At 35.5% G+C, this 21,148-nt stretch overlaps 1 protein-coding gene across 1 annotated transcript in view; it reads left to right on the forward strand.

The window, feature by feature from the left end:
* Positions 1-21,148, forward strand: part of PCCA (propionyl-CoA carboxylase subunit alpha) — a 354,456-nt gene that overhangs the window by 125,886 nt on the left and 207,422 nt on the right. Inside the window, exons 9-11 of the mRNA XM_060128689.1 lie at positions 3,006-3,084; positions 9,773-9,875; positions 16,535-16,629. Of these exons, the coding sequence (XP_059984672.1) occupies positions 3,006-3,084; positions 9,773-9,875; positions 16,535-16,629 (277 nt within the window). The remainder of the gene's footprint in view (positions 1-3,005; positions 3,085-9,772; positions 9,876-16,534; positions 16,630-21,148) is intronic.

A 21,148-nucleotide genomic window follows, 5' to 3' on the forward strand; every position in this document is an offset into this window, starting at 1 on the left:
GGGTCTGGGAGGGGAGGTCAGTAGTGGGGAGTAGGCGTTCAATGAGAGGATGGAAAAGGTGAGGAAATATCTGTGAACAGCACTAGGACCTGAGGGTTTTTTTGTTTTTTAAGCCATCTTATCACACCAGAAGATTCGTCTCCTTTTAAAAACCTTGGAGAATTTGTTTTGTTATGATAAGGAAGGTTGTTCTGTTTCAAACATATGTCAACTGAAGAATATAAAATTAAAGAAATGTGTTCTAGACAAAAGTTGAACAGAGGAGTAAGTACTCCAGTGGATTAAAAAAAAAATGTGAGAGAACATTAGTGGATATTTCATACCCAGGCTGGGAAAAGAGAGGAAGCAATAGCCATCAACTTGATCATTTCTGATTTTTTCCGGGATTGTCAACTTTTGACTGAATCTTTTTTTTTCCCTTTTTTGTCCAGTTCCTGGCACCCCATGGCTTACCCTAATTAGAGCCACAGGCACAATAAGAAAGAAGGGATGACGGACTGGGCTTTTTGATATTATTTAATATCATCTGTGTGGAATATTCTTTTCCCTGCTTTCCAAATAGCTAGATCTCATTTCTCCATGGCATGGTGACAGCATAAAAATATGTACTGTCTGAAATTTAATGACTTACTTGGCGTAAGAAATTGAGTAGAATACCTTACCATTATATTATTTTCAATTATAGCTCAAAAATTATATTAAGTTTGTGACTGTAATGTCCCTAACTTCTACCAGTTTCTCCCTCTCTCCCAGTTGTTTAATATTTGGCTTGTTAAATTTTTGTCAGGGAGTCTTCTCTTCTGGGTTATATGTATTCACAGGTCTAACACTGCATTGCCTCCTTTGGAGAGACCATATTGCAATTGTCTTATTATATATTGGCCTGTTGCCTGACAATTTCTCACCTTTTCTGAACATACAATAGTTTCTTGTTGACAAATTATTTTATGTGTTTTGTTTTGCCATCTAGTTCCTTGTTACCAAGGACAATTTCCCAATCTTATTTTGAACCTTACAAATCCCTATATAGTCCAGGGTCCATAGATGAATAAATGACTAAGATGAGATTAATACTGGAATCAGAATAACTGCAAATTTCCTAATCCTCAGCGGGAACTGAAAATAGTAGAGATATGGGATGTGGATATCATACCTCTCGTGGTTTCCTGTTCACATGGATAAATAGTTTTTGATGGTGAATTGATGACATGTTTTTTGGGGATAAAAAAGACCTTAAGTTTTTAAAAAGATTTCTCAGGCATGCTGGTTTCTAATTTTTGGATATTGTTTCTTCACTGCTCAAAAACAAGCTAATTCTTCTTTACTGATCTCAGTCTAGTTCCTTTATGTGGTACTACTCATTGTGAGGCTGCAGCACTGAACAAGACAGACACCGTTCTTATTACTCTCAAGCAGGATCTGTAGCATGCAAGAGTGTGTAGCGTAATGTGCTCCCAGTTTATGTTTTGAGTTCTCTTTTCCTCTGCCATCCTACAGATGCTCTGTGTGCTTCAAATTGTTTCAGTCCTTTCTTAAACCTGTCCTGTGCTTACCCCGCCTCCATTTCTGCTGTTCCTGCCTAACACGTTCATGTCCTGTCGTCCTTCATAGCCTCATATAAATGGCCCTATCTATAATATGCTTTTCTTAATCCCTTTTCTCTTACCTTCCTGTGATTCTTCTCTGAATTCCCATTGAGAGAATTATTTGGGTACTTCCCCTCTTTCTTCCTAGATTGTAAGGCTCCCAGTGTGAAAGTACTATGTTCATCTTTCTTGTTCTTACTGCACTTAGTATTTATTGCTTTTAAAATGCTGTCCCACATAAGTCTATCTCACATAAACGTAACCAACATCAGAATTTTAAAAATTTAATTACTTATGAATCACTTAGGAAGCAAGTGCCATTTTAGCTAAGTTGAAGTTAAGTGATGTTTTGTGGTTTAGGGGTCAAAGGTCTGTGACATTTGGCCCTGTCTTCCCTTTTCGTGAAGATCCTATAGCTAGAGTGTAGTGCTATTAGAGCATCACAGGTCAGGAAGAGTCTTTTAAGGGCTCACTGACCTCTTCTTTCTTCAGAAAAGATCATAAACAAGTGGTCTCAGACATGAGTATTTCCACCTTATTGTCGGAGAACCTCTAAACAAAGAGACTTCACAGCTTTTCTTGATAAATCATTGTAGATGACTCATGCTGTCAGAAATTTTACTTTATAATAACTACTCTAAATACGCAATCCTCTTTATCAACAACAATTTTATTAATTTTCTCTTATAAAACGTTGGCTGGAAATGTCCTTTGTTTTGGGCCTGACTTTGTATTTTCATAATATTCCCGAAGTCTAGATATTTCATTGCCTGTTGACTGAGTGGAGTAGTGCCGTAGCTTCTCTGCTGGTATCAGCGAGCTCTGCACCTTCTGCTCCAGGCATAATATACCAGCCATGGCTTGATTTTTCCCAAAGCCATCATGTCAGTTCTTGCAGATAAAAGCTGCAGGGGTTCCCTGTGATTTTTCAGATGAAAATACCTCAAATACCTGTAAACCATTACTTTTGAAAAAAAGGGAATTTAATTTGTTATGTATGCAAACAGCAGTTTTGGGGGATCAAAAGAATGCGTGTGTGCGTGCGCGCACACACATGTGCGTGTGTGTTTCCTTAATGCTATAAAAGTTGTTTCTTATATCCTTGGTTAATTAATACTGTATTTATTTCCATTTTTGGAATCCACTTTCAAATTATGTTTTCTTAGCTTTTTATTTCATTATTGGGGAAAATGTTATATTTATTGATACAAATAGTCTTTTTCTTTTAAAACGATCACACTCATTTAAAAAATATATGTAAGATCATTACACTGATATTATTTTCCTGACTCTAAAGAAAGGAACTTTTAAATAAATTAGTTATTGTCTTCTGTGTTATCGAACATGTGGTCAGTTGTCATGTTCATGCATCCAAATGATCAAAGTCTGAACTTCTGTCTAATTCTTCCCTGCTGTTAGGCTACCCTGTTATGATCAAGGCCTCAGCAGGTGGTGGTGGGAAAGGCATGCGAATCGCTTGGGATGATGAAGAGACCAGGTGAGATTCTGTCCAAAATATACTTTTGATGAAAATTGCAGTTACTAGAGTTTTATTAAACTGACAAGTAAACAGATACCAAAAGCATAATGGAATAGTTATAATAATCATCTAATTTTTACTCTTCTAGATAGGAAAAATTGAAATTATGCAGAAAAGTTTCTTATTTATATTTTGATGATGATTATCCTATTATCGAAAGGTTTTTACTTTCTTAAACATTAATACAGAATTATCTTTTTTTACAGTGTATTTTTAAAAATTATTGTCATGATTTTGTCTTCTAGGCAAAAATTACTAACATTTGGCTGTGTAATTCTGAATGTGATCAAAGATTTGAACCATATATATTTGAAAGCAGTCATAATTTTATCTGTTTATTAGTATGCATTTGCTTCCCTTTGCTTGTCTATAAAAACAGTGAACTACTATTATAACTTTATAGTGTGAAATATATTTCCTTTTGAATTTGAAATTATTGTATGTCCTTTATATGCAGTGCACTCTTACGAATTTAGAACACTTTCTTAGTAGTAGTTTCAGAAATCAAAAGAAACTTTTAAAACAAAAATTTAAAAACCTAATGTATTGATAACATCATGGGGATTAGAAAATAATTTTTTTGAACAACTGCCTAGTACAAGCAGGTTTCAAGGGACTCTATTCAGATTTGTATTACATACTTCAAGGTTTGGCAGCAAGAGAGATTTATGTCATTTTTTGAAGGAGGGGAATTTAAAAAATCACTGAATTATTATCGTTAATGTTGCCTTTCCTGCCCTTTCTCTACCCAAAAGTAATTTGATCTTCCAAATGGTTAGTTCTGTTTTCTCCCTTTCTTTTCCCTTTCTTCCTATTCCCTGAAATCTCTGAAAGAGAGAAATCTGGAGTAGTTGATGTGAAAGTCATCCAATACAAATCTAATTCAGAAATTAGGTTCTAAAGTGAACATACAAGGTTAAAATCTCCTAGAGGCAATATATTACCCTTTAAAATCTGAGGGGAAGACACCGCACTGCAGACTTGTACAGATAGTTTTAACTCTAGAAGACAGTTCTCTCAGGACATCATTGTTTCTTTGGTTGTGTGTTAGAGGTGGGGTGATAATATGTGCCCAATACAGACCTTTCAGCCCCAGTCTCACGTTCAGTGTGGCACTGATACCAGATACTGACTGAGGTAACGTCAGATTCTCCTCTTCCATCTTACACTTACCCAGCATAAATAAACTCATTGCATGGATTGGTGATATTTGTTATTGAGATATTTGATACGGAGAGCCTCCTGTGTGACAGGCAGTGTTTTAGTAAGGTTCCAGGAATACAGCAATGAACAGAAACAGACAAAATAATCCACTCCTCTATGCAGTTCTCTTTCTCTATTCCTCTATATCCAGTAGATAACTGGATCAGGAGTTCTTAACCTTTGAATTCACAGACCCATAAAGTTCAGGGACGTTTGTGCGCCTGGATAAGGAAAAAAAGTACATATTTCTTTCATTAGCCTCTAACTGGAATTTAGTGTTTCCTCCAGTATAGACAAGCTACAATAGTAGTAGTATCTGTGGGACTTTTCACCGTTTAAGAGATCCCTTATATTATCACATTACATTGTTGCAGGTATCTCTAAGTTACAGTGATTGTGAGACTTGTTGTTGGAGCTTATTAACGAATAAAGAACCAAGTACATGATATCCCAAATTTTTAAAAAAATATTTTGATACCTATATTTCAGTATAATTTGTTTCTTATGCAATCCTATGCATATTCTTTTCTACATTTTAAATCACTTTGAACCTTATTTCGACAAGAGGGTCCTATACTGCATGATACTGCCAAAGGCATCCACGACATAAACAAGGTTCAGAAACCCATTCTGGTAGGAAGAGACAAACAATGAACAAGATCAAAGTAAATCATATCCTGTTGTGGAAGGTGATAAGCAATATAAGAAAAGTAAAGGAAGAAAGGAAGAGACATGAGGAGTGTTGGAGGGAATTCCCATTCTAAGCAGGATTGTCAGGGCTGTCCTCGCTGAGAAGGCACATTTGAGCGAGGAGGAAGAGTGTGGGGATTAGGATCCAGGCAAGGGAAGAGCAAGTGTGGAGGCTGTGACGCAGTAGCGTGTCTGGAGAGATCCAGCGCTGGCCAGCTGGTGGGGGCAGGGGGAGGAGTAGAAGGAAATGGGGAGCCGATTGTGTAGGACCTCATAGGCCATTCTTAGTGAGATGGGGGGCTACTGGAGGGTTTGTGTAGAGAAGTCACAATCATGGAACTTCAACAAACTCCTAACATTATTTACATGTTTTGAATTATAAAAATTTTCAAACGTGCAAAGATGTAGAAGAATACAATGAACTTCTATATACGTATCATCCAGATTTACCAGTTGTCAAGATTTTGCGACTTGAGTTTTAAAAGGATCACTGGTTGCTCTCTTGGCAATAGACTTAACAGGGGGCAGAATCATGAACTCTGGAATCAGGGGAACCCGTTGGGTTGAAATAATCCACGCAAAATAATGGTGATGGTGGCTTTCACCAGTGTAATGGTGGAAGTGGTAAGAAAGAGTTTAATTCTGAAAGTAGAGGCAACAGGATTTTCTGAGTGATTGGATATAGAGTTTGAGTACTTGAGGATGACTTGCAGGCCCTGTTTAAGTTACCTTATTTTTTTGCTCTTATTCTCTCTTTGGCCTTAGTGTAGATTTATAAGAATTAAATGGATATGCTGCAACACTAATTTACTTGAAAATTTCTTAGGAAATGCCAAAGAAGTTAAGGTCAGAGTGAGGGCGTTTATCTTCAGAACTGAGATGCTTAATTGAAGAATGGTCTGCTTCTTAGCCTCTTTCTGGAACTCTTTGCCTGGCGTGGTTCCTTTTGATAGTGGAGACTTGCAGAGCATTGGTTAACTATGTGAAATGTTTGAAGTTGGGCTGGCTAGTTGTTGTGTGTGGGTTGAAGCAGGCATAAGGGTAGGAGGCATACTTAGCCCCATTTTTACCACATAATTCGTCTTATTTGACTTTTGAAGTTCAGGTGTTGAAGCTATCTCTTGTGCTTTATTTGTAACCCCTGTGAGTTAGTGGACATCTCCATGGTTTGGTTGGGCTTCCTCACGGGATGGTGACTTTAGACTTCTTACACAGTGACCCAGGGGTCCAAGAGTATTTGTTTCAAATGCAAGTGGAAGCTGTATCACTTTTTATGATCCAGTCTAATAAGTCGCACAGCTTGCCTTCACCATATTTTGTTGATTACAAGTGAGCACAAATTCTACCTGAATTCAAGGGGAGGGGCATTAGACTTCACTTCCTTGTGAAGGAGTGGCAAGTTTCTTAGAAGAGCATATGGAATGGGAGATGCTGTTGTGGCCATGTTTGGAAAAGACAATCTGCTACAGTCTATTGGTAGTAAAGAATGAGGTAATAAAGATGTTAAACACAACTGAATGGTTTTATAAGAGATGTGTATTTTGTGAACTCTTAATGTTTTTTTAACAGTGTTTTCCCCTTTTATATGGCACTTATATAGCCATTCCACTGAAAGCCTTAGCACTTATTTTTCATTATTGTTCTTAGGATCTCATATTTCTTATCAGTCATTTCTCCAGGGCTACTCTTAGTAACATATTCTTTTATGGTAGGATTACTGTTCAGTTTCTTGGCAATGAGATTTGCTATGCTGCTTTTAACCAATGGATTTTAATTTAGAATTCAGTGATTTTGGAAATCGCTGTATCTATTCATATATTGGGCATCTTTGGTAAATAAGTTAACCCTTTCTTGGTCAGTAAATGTCACATTGTTTCAAAATATTTTCATATAATTAGTAAAAATACATACATAAACAATTTTCTACCTAAAATTACTCTTTTCAACTTGATAAATAAGCCATCTCTAAAACTTTGTTGAAGTTAACAAAGGTATAACATTATTTGATATAATGATACAAGACCCTCATTTTAAAAATTTGCTCCTCTGTTAATTTGGAAAAATCAAAACTTTGGAAAAATTGAGAGAACAGTCCAGAAAACACCCATATATTTGTCTTCTGGTGTCACCAACTGTTAATATTGTGCTGCACTGCTACTCCTTCCTCCCTCGAGGAAGACATTTTTGTGCATAATCCACAAAAATTTTAACATTCTTCAGATGGAAAACTTAGTAGCCATTAATTGCTTTATTCCTTTTTTTTTTAACGTTGTTATTGGAGTATAATTGCTTTACAATGGTGTGTTAGTTTCTGCTTTATAATTTTGCTTTATTCTTTTATCTTAAGGAGTGTGTCCCTCTTGTAACATCTTCAGGGAAGTAACATCTATACTTATCTTAGAATCTTTAGAACATCTGAAAGATTTTAAAAAGTACAGTGTTTGTTGTATAATAAATTAGGGTAAGAGTCATGGAGGTTGTTGAAAGTAGACTCAGATATTTTCATAATAATCTCTGGCTTTCTTTTCCTCATCCCTATTTATTTAACATCTTTTTTGGAGTATAATTGCTTTACAATGGTTTGTTAGTTTCTGCTGTATAACAAAGTGAATCAGCTATACATATACATATATCCCCATATCTCCTCCCTCTTGGGTGTCCCTCCCACCCTCCCTATCCCACCCCCCCATCCCACCCCTCTAGGTGGACACAAAGCACCGAGCTGATCTCCCTGTGCCATGCGGCTGCTTCCCACTAGCTATTGATTTTACATTTGGTAGTGTATATATGTCCATGCCACTCTCTCATTTCATCCCAGTTTACCCTTCCCCCTCCCTGTGTCCTCAGGTCCATTCTCTACGTCTGCATCTTTATTCCTGTCCTACCCCTAGGTTCTTCAGAACCATTTTTTTTTTTTAGATTCCATGTATATGTGTTAGCATACGGTATTTGTTTTTTTCGTTTCTTTTTATGGCTGAGTAATATTCCATTGTATATATATGTGCCACGTCTTCTTTATCCATTCATCTGTCAGTGGACACTTAGGTTGCTTCCATGTCCTGGCTGTTGTAAATAGAGCTGCAGTGAACATTGTGGTACATGACTCTATTTGAATTATGGTTTTCTCAGGGTATATGCCAGTAGTGGGATTGCTGCCTTATGCCAATTTAAGTGAAATGTTATGGCATACATGGAAAATTGATCATGTCTACATTTTGGAGTAACCTCACTAGACTTCAGGTGTTGTGAGGGCAGTTTCTGTTTTAATTTTGTATTTCCATCACATATATATATGCCAGGCATATAGTTTCATGAGTAGTAAGTATTTATTGAATGAATGTATTACTGAATGCTACAAATGATCTAAATGCAGTTTTCCATGAGCTCTAAAACATGTTGGTAATGCTTTCAAATCTGATAATTTATTTGGGTGACTTTGATTTTTTAAATTTTTGGTATTTTTGATTTAAATGCAAAATGAAAACTTTAAAATCATTAGAGCAGAGACAAACTGTAAAGTACTATGTTTTTTCCTTGTGAATCATTGTATCCCACCTAATAAAAAGTTAGTTATATGGTATTGAAAACAATGATTCATTGTGCTTTCATTTCTTCAAGGTTTGTAGTCTCCTGAGATCTAAACACCATTCCCTAAAATCAAGAGAGTAATGGAGGACTAAGAAAACGTGATACCTTTTTTCTGAGAATGCTGAGAAATAGAAATTTTTGCAATATGTTTTCAAATTTATCCTTCTAGTCTGTGTTTACTTGCAATGTTGTATTTTCCAAGCACACAAACAAATGAGATAGTTATTTCTAATATTGCCAGATGGAGTATTTGCAAATGAAAGGATTAAAAGAATTTTAATGTTGAACATTAAATACAGGTATTTGATTTGAAGATTAAGAAACTGTTAATTACATATAAAAGGAATTAAATTTTATACTCGAGTATATCCATGAATGGAATATAACATACTCTAGTTAGTGTTAGGTAAGCAAGTTTGAGTTTTTAATAGACTGAGTGAAATTTCAACGTGTATGACTTTAGTAAGCATATTTTAATAATGATAATGTTTAAGTTATAGTTTGGAAATAAAATATACAAAGCAATAATTAAATTCATATTTTTATTTTAAAAAATCGAACTTTTCTCTTTTAATTATTATTTTTGAACAATTTTAAAGAAGATAAAATTGTAATGATCTGTATGTATGTGTGGGAGGTCATTGCTTTTAAAGTTGTGTATTTAAAATATCAGGGAGTCTTCTTGAGGACCCTCCTTTTGTATTCTTACTGAGTGTATTTGCTGTGGCTTTGCCCCAGTTGTGCAGTCGTCTAGGTCCTTTACATTTTTGTGTGCATCTTCTGACTTTTGAGTCAAATGTGTATGCATTTTTATATATTTTTATTAGTGGAATTAAGGTATAGTAAGGTCAGAGAAATGAAGTTTTATATGATTTGTATGGTTTATTAAAAATACCTCATTTTTAACAGTTGGTGAAATAAGTATTGGTATTCTTGTTTCTATAAAAATCTAGGATCAGGGAAATTAAAGCATTCACCCAGAGTCACAGAGCTAGTGAGTAGAAGAGTTGTTCAACCAAAATTAATTGAGTTATTTGTGTATTATAAGTGACTTTTTCTCTGCTTTGTTCAGAAGTAAGCACAAATAAACCTTTAATTAGTTTTCTTTTATATTGAGGGCTGTATTTGTTTTGTGTTCATTTGACTGTTTTGTTTTTCTTTACAGGGATGGTTTTAGATTTTCATCTCGAGAAGCTGCTTCTAGTTTTGGTGATGATAGGCTACTAATAGAAAAATTTATTGATAACCCTCGTCATATAGAAGTCCAGGTTGGTACATTTTAAGATATCTTTTGAATTATTATAACTTTAAAATAATATTACTTACTCCTATTAGAAACACATCCTTTCTTACATTTAGAATGATTGTGAAAGTTCCGGTATGTTCGAATAAGTATGAAATAGAGAATGTACATAAGTTGATCGCCTCCCTTTGGAGTCTGGTATCCTTTTTTCAAAGTACCAGAATGTTGATTGGATGGGGAATGATACAGAAGCCCAGCTCCAGAACGCGATAGTCACAAGATGTCCGTCCAGGCCGAATATATTCTACCTAGAGGCGCACTCAGTCCCCTTCTGATACTGGGCCACTTTGGGGCATTTTTAAAAGAAAAGTGCCTGACCTGGACGCTTATGTCATTTCAGTTCACAGATGTCTGTGTGGCTTATTGTGGCAGGCGTTCTGCTGTTGGATAGAGATGAATAAATCATTTCTTCTACTCAGATTAAGATTGTAATCCATCTTTTAAAGTGGTTGTGGAGGTGTGGCTTTCAGCAAAATAAAATGTTTTTTTCTGAAATAAAACAGACGAAGAAGGAAAGTCTGCCGAAATTTTTGTTTTTCTGTCAGAAATGCCTTGTGCTAATTTTACACATTGTGGCTATGAATTGATATGTAACAATTGAAATTGATAAAATATAAATATCAGATTAGAAATCATATTGAAATGAAAGTATTATTATTTTTTTCTTAATTTTGTGTGGATAGAGTTCCAGAAAATTAAATAAAATGTTATTTGCTGCCCTTGTAACTTTCTGACGGGGCATAATAAAACAAAGTCTTAGATTTTGTCATTGTGTTTTCTAAGTTTAATCATCACTTTACATAGATATTATTTCTAGTTAGGAAATCTTCATGTAGATCCTCAAATCTTCCAGAGTGGAAAAAACAAATTGCAAACATATAATCCATTTATATTTTTAAAACATTGAACGTAATGTATTTCTTTCTGAGGCTAGCAGATTTTGTTTTGTTTGTTAGTTTTTGTTTTTATATATTCTAAATTGAAATATCACATATACAGTGAAGTCCACCTAAGTGTGCAGTTTAGTAAAAATTTATTTATATACATATATAACTGTGTAACAGCCATCCAGATCTGTATATGGATCATTTCCGTTATATCAAAAGATTCTTTCATACCACTTCCAGTCAGTCCTTCTCCTTAGCCACCAAAATTAACTGCTGTTCTGACATCTAATACCATAGATTGTTTTTGTTTGTTCTTAAACTGCATATAAATGGAATCATATGATACATACTTGCTTGTGCTGGCTTCTTTCACACAACATCATATCTGAGGTTCATGAGGCTGTGCATTGTCATTCACTCAAAAATTGCTCTGTGGTGTTCCATTATTTGAATAACCTGCAATGTATCCGTTTTTCTGATGGTGAACCTTTAGGTTGTTTCCATTTTTTGATGTTATGAATAAACTGCTATGTCTTTTTCTGAACATATATACTTTCGCATATACTGAGGAGAGGGATTGTTGAATTACATGGTCAGGTTATGTTTAGTTCTAATAGATACTGTGGTTGTTCTATCAATAATATATACTCCTGCCCATGATATATGAATGTTTCCAGTTCAGCCATCTTTTCCAACATTTGGTGTTCTCAGTTTTTTAATGTTTAGCCATTTTGTTGGACATGTAATAGTATCTCTTTTAATTTGCATTTCCCTGATGAATATTGATGCTGAGCATGTTTTTATACGTTGATTGACCAAAACTGGATATCTTATCTTGTGAAGCGACTGCTCAAGTCTCACCCTTGCCCCCCTTTTTCAAATTAGATTTTTTGGAATTATTGAGTGTTCAGGGTTCTATATCTATTTTGATTATGAGTCCTTCACCATACACACACACACACACACACCCCATATATTCCCCCCATCTGTGACTTACCTATTCACTTTATTAATAATGTCTTTCAAGGAATAGAAGTTCTCAATTTTGTTGAAGTCCAGTTTAAGTCCAATTTGCGTACCCAAGTTAGGAGCTTTATTGTTTTAGGTTTGGTATTTAGGCCTGTTACTCTCTTTGAATTTTTTGTTTGTTTGATGTGAGATGGAGTCAAAGTAAATTTTCTTACATTCTCATACCCAATTTTTCCAGCATCATTTATTGTGGTGTACATTTGCTGTAAATTAAGTGACATTTGGTCACTGTCTTAATTATTTTGCTTTTGTAGTAAGTGTAAAAATCTGGTACTGTAAGTGCTCTAAATTTATTGTTTTTCTTCAGATAATGTTGGCTTTTTTTAATATTCTTTGAGTTTCCCTGTAACCTTTAGACTTCGTCTTGTCAATCTGTCTCTACCTTCTACCTACATTCCCACCCTCTCCCCACATCAGATGGGATTTGGATTATATTGAATCTAGAGATTATTCTGGGAAGAATTAACATCTTAACAATATTGAGTTTTATAAGCCATGAACTAGAATATCTCTTCATGTATTTATATCTTTAATTTCTCTCAGCATTTTTTTGTAGTTTGGAGTGTAGAGGTTTTATCTATCTTTCATTAGATTTATTCCTGGATGTCTGATAAGTTTTGACACTATTATAAATGTTATTTTCTAAATTTCATTTACCTATTGATTGTTGCTTATATGTAGCAACAATTGAATTTTATGTATTAATCTTGTATCCAGTGTCCTTTTTAAATCCACTTGTTTATTTTTTGTGTTTTGGTTATCTATTGCTGAGTGATTAACCATCCCAAAATACAGTGATTTGAAACATTTAAGGTTGTACAACAATGTGAATGTACTTATTTAATGCCACTGAGTTGTACACTTAAAAATGGTTACAATGGGGCTTCCCTGGTGGCGCAGTGGTTGAGAGTCCGCCTGCCGATGCAGGGGACGCAGGTTCATGCCCTGGTCTGGGAAGATCCCACATGCCGCGGAGTGGCTGGGCCCATGAGCCATCGCCGCTGATCCTGCGCGTCCGGAGCCTGTGCTCCGCAACGGGAGAGGCCACAGCAGTGAGAGGCCCGCGTACCGCAAAAAAAAAAAAAAAAAGTTTACAATGGTAAATTTTACCTATATTTTGCCACAATGAAAAAAACTACACAACATTTAACTATTTCTTATAATTCTGTGGGTTGATTTGGTTTGGCTGGGCACATCTTTTGCCTCACTAGGTGTCTGTCCACTGGGGCAGTAGTCATGTTGGGGCTTGACTGGTTTGGAACATCCAATGTTAGCACCTTGGAGGATTGACTTGAAGGTGAGGTCAGCCAAGACATGGGACAGCTGGGCCTCTCTCTTTCTCTCTTTATTCATTCTTGGGGCATTTCCACATGACTTCTCCATGTGGAATTTCTATGAGGATATCCAGACTTCTTATATTGAGTATCAGAGCTATGTGAAGTAGCCATTCTGTCTTTTAAAGTTTAGGTGGCACAGGAGCACTTTTGTTGCATTTTGCAAGTCACTTGGCCAGCCTAGAATCATTGCCATAAGTGCTTATGCAAGGGTGCGCATACCAGGGTTTGTTATATTCAGGGCTATTTTTGGATACTAGTTATCACAACCCTTTCTACGGCGCCCAATGCTCATGTCCTTCCATAGGCAGAATATACCTACCTTCCTTCCAAGACCAGAATCTCATATTCAGACTTGGTTCAGGTATAGACGAGACTTCTTGTGTATGGTTTCTCAAGAGCAGTTTTTGTGATGTGAAGATCTCTGTATTTAAAGACAGTGTGACACTCAGTTATCAAAAATACAATGATGAGTAAAGGATATGACACTGCAATGAATACCCCCTATTCAACAAGGTAGAAAAAGGGAGGCACACAGTATTCAATGGTTCTTAGCAATCAAAACCCAGAAATTTAAGCTGAGAGATCCCTTTGGAGGGTTTTGTAATAATTCTTGTGGGAGAGGGTAGCACCTTGGGCCAGCATGTGGTGGAGGTGGTGAGATGTGATTGAATTCTGTATATTTTGTGAAGGTAGACCAGATTTTCTAAAGATCAGATGTGATGTATAAGAAAAAAATAAGGCATCAAAGATAGTTTTAGGCTTTTGGCCTGACGAATTATAGGAATGGGACTGTCTTACTGAGAAGGGAAAGACTGTGAGAGGTAAATGTTTTTGGGGAGGAAATCAGGGTATGAAGATGGACCAATGAAGGTTGAGATGCCCATTAGATATCAAAATGTAGGTGTTGAGTAGACTGTTGGATATTTAAGTCTGTAATTTAGGGGAGATATTTGGGCTACCCTTCCTGTAAGATCCTAGAGGTAAAATTAATTTTCCCCCCTTTTCTATATTCCCCATCTAGCACTTATTTGTGCTATTCCAAGACCACTTACACCATTTTATCTTTAGCTATCAGACTTTCCTCATAGACGAAGAAGTCCTTGAGGACAGAGGCTGGATCTTATCTCATTTGTTTTCCCTAGCAACCAGGCAGTGTCCTTCACATTACTAATACTCAGTAAATGTTTGTTCAGTTGTTTTAAATAATTATATTTCTACATAAGCTTTTAGTTTATTTTAATTAACCATGGCGTATATCCTAGCCGATATTTTTAAACTTAGGTGAAAATATCTCCCAGTAACTTAAATAGGCAACACAGATGTTTCCCATATCTGATCTACACTTGGAAGGTTTTTTACTTGTTTTCTTCAGTTTTAATTAATTAATGTTAGATAATTTGTGCATATGATAAAGGGTATTCAATGAAAAGTAAGCCTTCTTTCACCCTTGTCTCCAAGTCCCCTGGTTTCTATCCCTAGAAGCAGGCACTGTTACTGTTTTTTGAATATCCTGCTATAGTCTGTGAAGTATATACATGTATATCAACTATTGCTTTTTTTTTTTTTTTTAACGCTTTTTACACGAGCTATCACATGCTCCCTTCTTTCTCGTGCTGAAACTGTGTACTGGCAATAGGAATGGCACAGCTCTGTGTGGTTTAAACCAGGGCACTGATGGCATTTTATGGGCTGGATCCATGGATGTTAAAGGGCTTGCCATTATGTGGAGCAGTCTATTATGATAAAGCTTTTTCAGTAAGCAGTATATCTGGGAGATCTTTCCATATTCAGTATGTGCATATCTGTAAAGGGCTATATTAAAAATTAAAAAAACTCATGATGTGTTTAAGTATTAACTTCCCTTACAAGCACTTTTTATTTATGATGTTTTCTGGTTACTTTGTCTCTTCATTTGATTAATGGAATTCCCTGGTTGTCCAGTGGTTAGGACTTGGCACTTTCACTGCCCTGGCCTGGGAACTAAGATCCCACAAGCTGTGCGGCACAGTTACACAGACTTCAGGGAAAAACAAACTTGATTCTGGGTATATTTGAATCTGATATTTTACAGTTGAAAATGTTTCTAAGAATTCTTGGTTATTGTGGCTTTATTTCTTGGAGACTAAGTCTACTTTCACTTCCACGTCAATTAGAATAAAAAAGGAGGTAGAATAAATTTAACGTTTAAAAATAGTTCTAGATGTACTTCATGCAGTCACCTTTGAGTCTTAGAAATAAAATTCCAGCTTACTGGCATTTCATTACTGTAATGTTTTCCTTTGTTTGGAAGCATTCTTGAGGTTTGGTAGGTTTTATTTCCTAAAAATTAACCTTGTAGTCATTTATTAACTGTTCATTTTATAGTTTATTATACTTGTTAAACCATGATCTCTTTTGATTTGATGTTTTCAGCAGCCATATAAAATATTAAGATGACATTATCTACTGTTTATAATGCATGGGAAAACAGTGACTTGCCCAGAGAGGTGGCATAGCTGTTTGGAGCTTAAGTTAGTGCCTTGATTTTGGCTTCTAGAAGAGCTTTTACCCCCGTGAACTTAAATATATGCATTCAATAGTATGCATCTACTCCTTAATCATGAAAATAGATTAATCTATTTCTGATCAAGTATTCTATGCAAAAACATTAATAAAGCGCATGTTTTACTGTTTCCAGATTTAGCTAATAAGAGATATGTTAAATTTGGATTTCAGATAAACAGTGATTTTTTTTTTAAAGTAAAAGTATGTCCCATTCAATATTTGGGATATATTTTTATTAAAATTTTTATTAAAATTAAAAACTCCAGTTTATTTCCCATTATTACAAATGGGAAAAAGCATAATGTTATATATTAACCCCAGACCTTTTACCAGTTTCTTATAACAAAAATAAAGCACAGTAAAAATATCCATATATAAGTAACAGACCACATACTGGTTGTAAGTGAAATAGCATTTCCTGATCAACAGACGTGATAATATTAACAACAAACAGATGTTTGTAATAATCCTTGCTGCTCTCCTACGTGCCCTTGAAATCTAGAATATATTCCCTTTATTGATACTCATTGTCCCTCACAAAATTGGTACAATTGATTCTCATATTTTACCCAGTGTATTGGAAATGTAAGATGAGAATTTTTTCCTCAAGTCTTTAATAAAAGTGTTCAGTTGAGTTTTGGAGTGGTAAATATAAAATTTTCCTCCACTAATGTCAACCAAAAGAAGACTGTATTTGAGAGGTATATATGTTTTATGAGGTTGGAGTATTAAAATCCAAGGGGTGTTGCATGGAGAAAATGTTAATTGGGCACATATGCTATGGAGATGGCTCTGTAATTTTTCAAGTGGTATTATTGCTCTTTCAGGTTTTAGGTGATAAACATGGGAATGCTTTGTGGCTCAATGAAAGAGAGTGCTCAATTCAGCGAAGAAATCAGAAGGTGGTAGAGGAAGCACCAAGGTAAGAGCTTCTCCCAGGGAAACTTTATAGTAGTCTGATTTTTATATATTTCACATATTTCTTTCCCATTTTATTAGCTAAAATTGCTTTAATAGTAATAGTAGAATGTATTAGTGTGTATATATTAAAAATTCTCCTCATTGAGGTATAATTGACACATAATTATCTCTTGAACAGCACAGTTGTTAAGGATGCTGACCCTCCATGCAATTGGAAATCCACATATAACGTTTAAAGTAAGCCCTCTGTATATGTGGTTCCTCTGTATCTGCAGTCAACTGACCTTGGATCTTGTAGTACTGTAATATTTAGTATTGAAAAGTGTAAGTGGATCCTTGCAGTTCAAACCTGTGTTGTTCAGGGGTCAACTATATTATATTAGTTTAAGGTTTACAATATAACGATTCGATATTTGTATATACTGTGAAATCACCATAGGAAGTCTAGTTAACATCCGTCACCATATATAGTTAACAGAATTTTTTTTTTTGTAATGAGAACTTTTAAGAGCTACTCTCTTAGCAACTGTCAAATAAGCAATACAGTATTATCTGTAGTCACCATGCTGTACATTGCATCTCAACGACTTATTTATAGCTGGAAGTTTGTACTGTTTATGTCCCCCTCCCCCTCAACCGTCAATCTGATTTCTGCATCTATGAGCTTGTTGTTGTTTTTTTTTTTTAAGATTCCACGTATAACTGAGATCATACAGTGTTTGTCTTTCTCTGTCTGACTTATTTCAGTTAGCATAATGCCCTCAAAGTCCATCCATGTTGTCACAAATGGCGATATTTCATTCCTTTTTTGTTTTGGGGTTTTTTTTTTTGGCTATGCAGCTTGTAGGATCTTAGTTCCCTGACCAAGGATTGAACCTGCACCTTTGACAGTGAAAGCATGGAGTCCTAACCACTGGACTGCCAGGGAATTGCCAAGATTTCATTCTTTTTTATGGTTGAATAATATTCCACTGCATATGTGTATGTGGTGTGTGTATATATATATACATATATATAATATACATACATATATATATACCACATTTCTTCATCCATACATCAGTGGACACTTAGGTTGTTTCCATGTCTTGGCTATTATAAATAATGCTGCAGTGAACATGGGGGTGCATGTTTCTTTACAAGTTTGTGTTTTTGTTTTCTTTGGATATATACCCAGAAGTGGAATTACTGGATCATATGGTAGTTCTGTTTTTCACTTTTAAAGTAACTTCCATACTCTCTTCCATAATGGCTGCACCAATTTACATTCCTACCAACAGTGCACAAGGGTTCCCTTTTCTTCACATCCTTGCCAACACTTGTTATTTCTTGTCTTTCTGATAATAGCCATCCTAGCAGGTGTGAGGTGATATCTCATTGTGGTTTTGATGTACATTTCCCTGATGATCAGTGATGTTGAGCACATTTACATGTGTGCATTGGCGATCTGTGTGTTTTCTTTGGAAAAGTGTCTATTTAGATCTTTTGCCCATTTTAAAATCAGATTTTTTTCCTGTTATTGGGTTGTATGAATTCTTTATGTATATTGAGTACTAACCCCTTATCAGACATACGATTTGCAAATATTTTCTTCTATTCAGTAGGTTACCTTTTCATTTTGTTGATAGTTTCCTTGGCTGTGTAGAAGCTTTTTAGTTTGAAGTGGTCTTAATGTATATTTTTATAATTAAGAATTTGCCACTTGATCTTTCTCAGTACTTCAGTGCATGCAAGTGAGAGAATACTTGAACAAGAAGTTGGGGTTTCATTAGAGGAAAAAGTGGGGTGATAACCCACTCTGACTCCCATAGTCTTCTAGGTAGCCTAGACACACCCTGTTGGTGTGTCTGAGCATGTGGAATTTCTGGGATACCTACCTTCTAGGCTCTCCAGTTGGCAAAAGTTTCATAAAGTTGATCCTGAATTTCCCGAGTTTATCCTACCATGAAAAGGCTTTTGGGACATGGTTCTTAGAGATTCCTTGATTCATCAGAACTACTTTGGGCACTTCTCCAAGCCACCTGTCATGTGTTTGGTGTAGCAATTTCATGGAGCTTCGTTTCTACTTTGATGCTAGTTTGGTATTTATATATATTCTGGTTTCCTCTTAGTTCTTAAAAATCCCCAGTTGAGTGTTCATTGGTATATTTAGTAACTAGACATTAAGGAATATAACCAATTGTAGCTTAATCAGCATAGCCAGTGTGCCTTGAAAAAATGTGCGTGTGTGATTTCTGAAAAGATTAGGTCTGAATATGAGTGGATTTTTAAAATCACAGAGTATTGTTAAAAATCAAATCCTATATCCCCCCCCCAAATTATAGATTTAAATATCCAACAGTCTACTCAACACCTACATTTTGATATCTAATGGGCATCTCAACCTTCATTTGTCCATCTTCATACCCTGATTTCCTCCCCCAAAACATGCACCTTTCAGAGTCCTTCCCATCTTCACCATACTGTGAAGAACAGCCCTTTGTGGCCTACATGGGGTGTAGCCCTTTATCTCTTGGCCCATGTAAGACGAATGGAAGAAGAGAACCAAAAGGAATGTTCTATGTCTTTAGGAAGAGTCCTAGAACCTGCCAGCGTTGTTGACTTGGCAGTGATCCGAAGTTAGGTACTTTCCTAGGGCGTCTGGGATATGTCTGTTTTCCCGAAGTCACCATGTGCCCAGATAGTTGAATGGAAAAAGGGGACAGGGGATGATGGTAGAACAGTAATAGTCTCTGACACACCACTTTTGCAGTCTTATGTTTTCTTATCTTCTTGTCTTAACACTTCCAATATAATTAACTTTCTCTTTTTATTGGAAATCCACTCAAGTCTTACCTGGGATAGAAATCTTTCACAGACTGGGAACCTTGATTTTTATTTGTTTCCTTTCTTTCTCTAGAAATGTAAGTTTTTCATATGAACATCTCATCTATTAATTGAGAGAAAAATCCAAGGAAAACTTAAAGCAGTAGGAAAAAAACTAGAACCGATTGTTAATAGTGACTTGATACATATTTGTGTATTGTGAAATATTAAAATAAATGGAATATGCAGTTTTCAATTCCTGGAGTAAGAATCTCCCTCTGTGCTTTGAGTGCAGTGGTGAGCTTGCTTGCAGCTCTGAGTATCACTAGCAGAGTTTATGACAAGGGAAAGAATAAGTCCAGACAGGACAAAAATAGTTCTACTCACCTGTGCTTGAGATTATCCAAATGTTACGATGTTAATCTTTAGTTGCATTTCCTTTTTTTTCTTTTTGGTTGCATTAATTTTGTCAGCCATTATTGTTGAAATGTCATCTATGCCTGTATCTGTTAGGTTAATGCAGAGCTGTTATTTATAATAGGTAGATAAGATTCATAACATCTGAATCCAATGATGAATCCTAATGTCATCAACCGGGAGACAGTATGAAGTACACTTCCCACCTGTGACGTATCCTTGCCTCCCCTTCAACCAGTCAAACCTGAATCTATTCAAGGCTCTAGATCTAATCAGCAGTTTACAAGAAATAGAAATGTAATGTTAAAAGACCTTGTGAACATTGCATGTAGAGGAATGAGACAGGAAAATGACCAGATCCTTGGCTTAAAAAAAAAGAAGAGGACATTACAAGTTAAAAGAATCATAAAGATTTAAAAACCAGTCAAATGCAGTGGCTAGATCTTATTTGGATCCTGATTCAAAGTTATTAGTTCTAAAAAGATATTTACAAGATAATCCAGGAAATTTGAATACTAACTGGATATTAAAGCTATTAAGGAGTTCTTGTTAATTTTAAAAGTGTGATTATGTTATAAAAGAGTACTTATAGAAACAGATACGGAAGTTTTTTTTATGGAAGAAGTAATACCTAATTTGGGATTTGCTTTAAAAAAGAAAAAAAAAATGGAGTTCCCTGATGGCCTAGTGGTTAGGATTCCGGACTTTCACTGCTGTGGCCTGGGTTCAGTCCCGTCGGGGAACTGAGATCCCATAAGCTGTGTGGCACAGCCAAAAAAAAAGGGGGGGGACTGGTAGAAAAGTGGACATGCAGCATAGACAAAACAAGAATAGCTATGTAGTAATAATTGTTACATATGGGAAACAGGTATGTGCAAGTTCATTATATTCTTCCATAATAAAAAGTTCATAAAATGTCATCTAAATCTTACACATTTGAGAATAATTTTAATCCACAAATAGAAAAGTAGTCAGTGTTTTATTTCTCAGAACCTTTTTTGCATAGAAGCAAAATATGTGAAAATGCAGAAATGATTTGATAATATTCTTTTCAGGGTTCATTGAAACCCTTTTACTTGCCTGCTGGAAGGTGCTTTTTTATTGTGAAACAAAAGTTTTGAGGATTTATTAGATGTACAGTGGATTCTTGTTATTTGTGGTAGTTATGTTTTTTTTAAATAATTAATTTTTGGCTGTGTTGGGTCTTCGTTGCTGTGTGCAGGCTTTCTCTAGTTGGCAGCGAGCAGGGGCCACTCTTTGCTGCAGTGCATGGGCTTCTCATTGCGGTGGCTTCTCTT

This window comes from Lagenorhynchus albirostris, chromosome 18, assembly GCF_949774975.1.
Source record: "Lagenorhynchus albirostris chromosome 18, mLagAlb1.1, whole genome shotgun sequence".
Classification (NCBI taxonomy): domain Eukaryota; kingdom Metazoa; phylum Chordata; class Mammalia; order Artiodactyla; family Delphinidae; genus Lagenorhynchus; species Lagenorhynchus albirostris.